Genomic DNA, 6,959 nt, shown 5'->3' on the forward strand with positions numbered 1-6,959 from the left:
TATTTAAATTTAAAAAATATACTACTTTTATTTTTTATTTTTATTTTTTAAATTTCAACCGTGATTAATATTATCGTGTAATCCTCATTCTCAAGTTATTTTGAGTTGAATAAGAAAAATATGATAACATGACAAAACTTGCTGAAACAGAACATGAGGCGTCGATTCCACATTGTATAACATATTATTTACACAAATTCAAACATTAAACTTATACAAAAATATAACTACCATCCAAAAAAACATAGATTTTTAGTTTTATTTTTAAATGATTTAAAAAACTATATAAATATTTTATAAATAAATAATTAATTAATACTACGCGTGACACAAAAGGTGAAATTTTTGACCCACAAAATTAAATTAAAGAAAAAATAAAAAACCATAACGGATCATAAGATTCTATAGAATTCTTTAATGTATATTTTGGGCAGTGTGGTCACAGCTTACCATAGTACAGTTCTGCCAAGAGCTCAGATGACCGCAGTCACCACTTCCTCTCTCTCTATGGTTCTTCCCATTTCCCCAGGAAAAAGAAGTTTTACGTTAAATTTGACAGTGTTAATGGGGTTTAATTAAGGGAGTTGGACCCAAAAACAAAAATAATAATCGGAACTTTACCTCATTTCTTGGTGTGATCCTCCATTTCTTTGTTCTTGGAGTTGATACGAACAGATACAGACACCAGGAAAAACAAAATCACATTGTTTTCTTCAGTTTTTTATTATTGTCTTTGCAAAAGAACACATACATTGGCCCAAATAAGTCCTTTTCCCTCCATCCTCAGCATACCAGGGTAGTAAAAACAAAGGGAAGAAAACATCAAGAAAAGGAAAGCAAGTGACTGTTTCCCTCCGGCAACGACAGTCCGATGGATCTTTCTGTGTTCGAGTTTTATTTGACTTTCACCCTCAGCATTTATGTTCTTTTTTCCTCAGGTTGCACTAGAACTAAACTACAACTCGTCATGTTTTTTCTTTTTGGGGTTTTGTCTCAAATGTGTGATCTTTAAGCTAGTTGTGGTGTCTTGAGTGACAATTTTCTGAAAAAATCTGATCTTGGTTCTCGGTTTTTGGATAAATTTGCGTTCCTTGAACTGGATTGTGATATTTTTGTTGTTTTCTTTGTTCAACAGGAGTATGTGGTACTAAATTCACATTCGTGAACAAATGCGAGGTCACAGTGTGGCCCGGTATACTAGCAAACGCCGGCGGTCCTAAACTTGATAGCACAGGGTTTCAGCTCCCGCCAGACTCCTCCCGCACATTCATTTCGCCCGCTGCCTGGTCTGGCCGGTTCTGGGGCCGAACAGAATGCACATTCTCTGATTCCGGTACAGGATCTTGCAAGACCGGTGACTGCGGGTCCGGTCAGCCAGAATGTCACGGCTCCGGGGCAGCCCCGCCTGTCACACTGGCAGAGTTCACCCTTGGAACCGGTGGTCTAGACTTTTACGACGTAAGTTTAGTTGACGGCTACAATTTGCCTATGATAGTTGAAGCTAGCGGCGGTTCGGGCATGTGCGCCTCCACTGGCTGCGTGATGGATCTTAACCGAGTCTGCCCATCGGAGCTCCGTGTTGGAAATGGGGCAGCTTGTAGGAGCGCGTGTGAGGCTTTTGGGAGTCCGAAGTACTGTTGCAGCGGCGAGTTTAACTCGCCCTCCGCGTGCAAGCCGACGGTTTACTCGCAGCTGTTTAAGTCTGTTTGTCCCAGATCCTATAGCTATGCTTACGATGATCCCACGAGCACTTTCACATGCAATGGTGCTGATTATACTGTGACATTTTGCCCCTCCACGTCAAGGTACAAGAAGATGCTTATTTATTGATCTTTATTACACGATTTTTTCTCTGATGGGTTTTATGCTTGCTTTTTTTTTTCTTTTCCATTAACTCGCAACTTTTGTTGCATGATTAGTGTAAGATCCTATTAATGATGATCCATCTTTTTGATTTGGCGGCGCTGTAGATTAAGTTATCAATTTACTACAATTCCTTTCGAATCTGACTTACTTTTCTTGATTATGGTGATATCTGTAGCTCATTGAATGCTCCTCTTATTGTATTTGTGAAATGCCCTTTAATTATCTTTTACAGTCAGAAATCTTCCAAAGATCCAACTCCAACAACGTCAACCACTATACCAGAAACTGAGAATGGTGATGGATCGCTACCGGGTTCAGATAAAGGGTCTGGAATCAGTGTGACCGGAATGGATTCAGACTCTGATCCGAGATCAGCATCCGAGTCTACCTCGGACGAAGGGTCATGGTTGGCTGGTTTAGCCATGGGGGTTTCATCTGGGGTCCATTCTCCATCAACTTTGCAGTATGGTGCTATCTTTATTTTCTTTTCATTGGTTTCCTTTTTTTGTTTGTAGTGCCCCCTTTTGTTTTTTTCTAGGCTCGGCTCCTCCCAATGCAGATTCAGATTACACTTAACACAAGGCTGCCTTGGAAAGATTGAGGGTTCGGCTAGTTAGTGGAAAAGAACAGATTGATCCATATTTTTAATTCGTTTCATTCTTGGGGAAGTGTTCTAGCTAGAATTTCATTTTTTTGGCCTTGATTTATGTAAATTGACGCTGTATTTTGTTTTCATTTATAGTTTATTTTATCCAAAGTTCTTTTGTCATTTGTTAAGTTAGTTTGCGCAGTGCAAGAAAACGTGAAATGGTATGTCTTCGAATTTTAACATGTATCTTTATAAACTGTAAAAATCGAACTTACAGTAGCCCTTAACCGAATTAAGTTACAATTGAATGTTAAAATGCTTGGTATCTTTGCCTCGTGAGAGCGAAAAAGTTGAAGTGACTGTTACATTCCCGAACTTAGTAGTGACTTTGTATTCACCCAAGAATCCAAGGAAACTGTGGGAGCCATACTCGTCTGTCTCTCCGACCGCAACCCCCGATTGCCACTCTCTCAGAAGCCTATCTACTGTATCACCTGCTGGAAGATTGTTAAATTCATCGTCTGTTAGGCACATTTGGTAGCAACCATTCTTGCGCAGAGCTGTCCACAGAATGATCCCATCTACAGCAGGATGGGAAAAGCCTTCTCTCAGGACTTCTTCTAGATACATAGCCTGGGAAGATAAGGGATAGACTGAATAAAATGCGAAAGGGTGATTCGGTCATATTGCACACACTCAGGATGGAGAAAAATTCAGATGCATAATACAAATATGGTCAAGGTACCTGTGTTACTTTACTGAACTGTTTGCTGACATCTACTTCTGTCAACCATATAGGAAGCCCGAGAGTGGCCAATTTATCGATAATACCCCTCATGAGTGGTGTGTTTGGCACATCAAAATGACCCTGTAGTCCTATGCCATCCATTGACACCCCCCCTCGTTGCAGCTCTCTCATTCTCGATACATACGTGTCGACAGTTGAGTTAACGTCGCTACAAGTTTCAACTACATTAAACTCGTTCATAAACAAGGTTGCTAAAGGATCTGCCTGATGGGCTGTGTCGAAGAATTGCTGTGTGGCATTTGGACCGAGCCTGTCCTCGTAGAAATCGAAATGTAGCATCTCATTGTTGACATCCCAGTGGATGAATTCCTCTTTGTATTTCTTCATCAGGCTTTGGATTCTTGATTGGACAGCTGATTCCAGGTCGTGGCCCGACAGGTTTCGAACCCATCCAGGAATAAACTTTGGGTCCTCCCAGAAAATGTTGTGGCCTCTGACGATTATCTGGTTTGATCTAATGAATTCTAGCATCTGGTCTGGGATGGTGTAATTCACCTGCCCTGGATTGGGTTCAGTTGCATTCCATTTGAGCTCGTTTTCGAATACTGCTGCATTGAATCTCTCCACGAACCATTTCTAAAACCGTGAAATTCAGAAGCACGTAACCAGAACATCGCATTTGTTTCTTGACAGATTACACAAACCTGATATTGCGAATTTCCGATGATGGTCTTTGCTATTGCAGATCCAAATGGGAAATCTTTCGAGATTTGTTCGATTCTTACCGTTGCGCCTTGCAATTTTATGCCTTGTTTATCTGATACATGGATTGTTACGGCACGTTTCCTTGCCTGGACCCGATTAAGAACAGTTTTAGAAGGCTGGAATTTGAACAATTTCAACTTGTTACATCTATTTACCTTGTTGATCTTTGTTTCTTGATTCAATCTCCATTCCTCGTCAGTGAAAGGCTGCAAAGAAGCACTCGCAGTTTCTATTCTGACATTTTTGCCATCTGAATTCTGGTGTTTCGAGATGAAAAACCCAAATCAATCGACAATCAAAACTTCACTCACACTCTACACTGACACCATATTTACCTGGAGATACAGCTTAGGCATTTTCAACGGAGATGTCGATACAAATCCACCCTTCAGAAAAGACCAACAACCCGCCTTTGCAGTAACGGTCCCTATGCAGTTCAACGTCCTTTCTTCCGTCACAAGCCTCGCCTTTATTAGAGACGAGTCGGCATATAGTATCCTGATCCAAACTGTTATACACGAAACATTCAAAATTACAAGGATTCTTTTTACTTGATTGCTTGAATTAGCATTTAAAACAGTAAAAAAGAGCCGGGATTTAACTGGAAAAACAATATTTGGTGCCCTGAGTGACGTTCTGCAGTGAAAACACCAGTGCATTAACGTGAACACCGTCACCCAGAATGACCTGTTCTATAGTTGGTTCTTGGTCCTTGAGCATCCCTCCGTTGTAGAGTGGATCTTCAACTTCCAATTTACACTGCAAATAACACAGTTCTAATCTTTTCACCATATTCCAATCTTAATACTAAAATATAAGCAAACATGTAGAATGAAATTATTCTGTCACAATCCAGCACTTACCTCAGTGTAAGCAGACGAATCATAGAGTGGCCCATCTGCAGTAAATTATCTAGTGTCAATCAAAGTAAAAATTCTTTGATAACATAAGCACGAGCTGAGGGAGAGAGAGAAAGTGCGACAAAACCGTAAGCTGAAGCCGAGTTAGAGTTCATGCAGAGGAGCAAAAACAGAGGAATAAAGAGTAGGAATTCTTTCATTTTCTTTGATTGAGAGAAATCTTGTATATTTTTAAGACAGAGACAGAGGAAAAATTGTTCACGGAGGAGTGGTGGCATCACAGGTTGAATAGTGTGGTTTTGAGGTGATATTCACATGCAACAAAAGGAAAAGCTCCCCATCCCTCGTTTGTACACAACTTGTAGAGATGGAAATGGACCTGTCAGTATACACAACTTGTTGATCAATATTCACATCTAATAGCTAGGAAAATCTAGAAAAGAAAAAACACTCAGAGATTTTTTTTTTCATTCGAATTCGACCGTCTTTATTAATTAAAACTACGTTGATATATGTCGGTCGGAATCATAATCGATGAAATACTAAAAAAAATTTATATTTATATCTATATCTATCTATCTATCTATGTAAAAGCATGAATAAGAATCTCAATTGTCTATTTATATTTATGTCCTTTGACATTTTTAGATTCCGATATTGCCCATTGATAATTGGTTTCCCACTCTTTGGTGTTCCGGATAATTTTGATTAATTATATTATTATTATTATTATTATTATAAATTCATTGAAAGAGATAATAAACATGAGTATATCGTTGATTAATTGCATGTGGACTGAAACCGAAGGGGGTGTGCATGATTTATTTGTTTATTTTTTGTTATTATAACAGAGGAACCTGTAATCGTTGTCCTATGTTGTGCATGGAATAAACTCTTAGCTTTAACACAATATTCTGTAAATCACGTCACCAAGTAAACTACATTCTGCAATAGTCTCGCTCAATCTCGCTCAAGAAAATGTTTGTAGGGACAATCAATCAAGTTCATGATTGTTTGGCTACAAACTTATTCGTAATTGGAAAAAATACTTATGAATCACAATTTTATTAATAGCAAAAAATAGGAAATGGTTTTATTTGAATATACTGACATAATCAATAACCTATAATTTAAGTGGGAATTTTTTTAAAAAATACTAAGTAAAATTCTTATAAGGTGTGTTAATTGAAGAGATTATATGATTTTTTAAAATAATTGATTTTTTTAAAGTTTATGAATTTCTGTTGATTTTTACAGAATGCCATGATGTTTTAAAATATTTTATTCTTTATTTACTTCATAATATTTTTGTGGAGATTTATAAATTTTTTCATAGAATTCAATGAATTTTGGATAGGAAAAGTAGAAAAAAATCAAAAACTATTATACCTAAAAATATAAATTTTTTAATAATACATCATTTTACTAAATAAGTAATGTTGTACTCGAATTAATGCACAAGGATTAATCAATTTATATTCAAGAAGTTAATAAAAAATTAAATTTTATTTATTAAAAATGAGCTATTATTAATTTTAAAAATAAAATTTTATTTATTAAAAATGAGTATTATTGCTTTTAAAAATAAATTACTATTTTAAAATATATTCGTTTGATTTCAAATTGTAAAAAATTAATTAACCGGCAATTTATAAATATAAAAAAATCTATAAAATTTGAAGAGGAAAAAAGAAATATCTCAATTAATTTTATATAGAAATGTGAGGAAAATTGTATTAGAAAGACTATGCAAAAATTCCAAAAAGCAAAACACCTCATGCATAAAAAAGTCAATAAAAATCTTGCAAAAAAATCTAAATGAATCCACGTAAATCTGTTTATAAATCTGTGAGATTTTGTAAAAGTCAATAAAAATCTATCAAATTCACAAAAGTCTATAATTTGAAAAAGTCATCAAAACTTCGGATTGAATACACCCCACTAAGAATCTCAAGTGTATTTTTACCTTTGAGTCCTTAATAATTCTTATTTTAGATTTTTCCCTTCTCAAGTTTTTAATCTTTATCTTGATTGAAATAAATTGTCACATTTTCCGGATTTATGGTGACTCATCCTTGTTTGGTCTTCTGCGTTAAAAGACATCGTAGTATTCCGCATATGTTCATTGTTT

At 36.3% G+C, this 6,959-nt stretch overlaps 2 protein-coding genes across 4 annotated transcripts; one reads left to right on the forward strand and one right to left on the reverse strand.

Annotated features, from left to right (window-relative positions):
- Window positions 1-455: 455 nt before the first annotated feature.
- Window positions 456-2,381, forward strand: LOC142541313 (thaumatin-like protein 1). Its single transcript, XM_075647870.1, has 3 exons — window positions 456-938; window positions 1,136-1,805; window positions 2,099-2,381. Exons 1-3 carry the CDS (start codon window positions 872-874, stop codon window positions 2,379-2,381), a joined length of 1,020 nt encoding a protein of 339 aa, XP_075503985.1. The 5' UTR covers window positions 456-871.
- On the reverse strand, window positions 2,361-5,173 carry LOC142541294 (endo-1,4-beta-xylanase 5-like). Of its 3 annotated transcripts, XM_075647858.1 has the most exons (8): window positions 4,956-5,171; window positions 4,832-4,866; window positions 4,571-4,727; window positions 4,304-4,476; window positions 4,124-4,225; window positions 3,908-4,054; window positions 3,201-3,839; window positions 2,361-3,088 (listed from the first exon to the last, which is right to left on the reverse strand). In XM_075647858.1, exons 1-8 carry the CDS (start codon window positions 5,104-5,106, stop codon window positions 2,753-2,755), a joined length of 1,740 nt encoding a protein of 579 aa, XP_075503973.1. In that variant the 5' UTR covers window positions 5,107-5,171; the 3' UTR covers window positions 2,361-2,752. The 3 variants fall into 3 exon arrangements, with proteins under 3 accessions (XP_075503973.1, XP_075503969.1, XP_075503977.1); XM_075647854.1 differs by having other exon boundaries at window positions 3,908-4,225; window positions 4,956-5,173; XM_075647862.1 differs by having other exon boundaries at window positions 3,908-4,225; window positions 4,948-5,171.
- Between the last annotated feature and the right edge of the window lie 1,786 nt (window positions 5,174-6,959).

The sequence above is a fragment of the Primulina tabacum genome, chromosome 1 (genome assembly GCF_025594145.1).
Source record: "Primulina tabacum isolate GXHZ01 chromosome 1, ASM2559414v2, whole genome shotgun sequence".
Classification (NCBI taxonomy): Eukaryota; Viridiplantae; Streptophyta; class Magnoliopsida; order Lamiales; family Gesneriaceae; genus Primulina; species Primulina tabacum.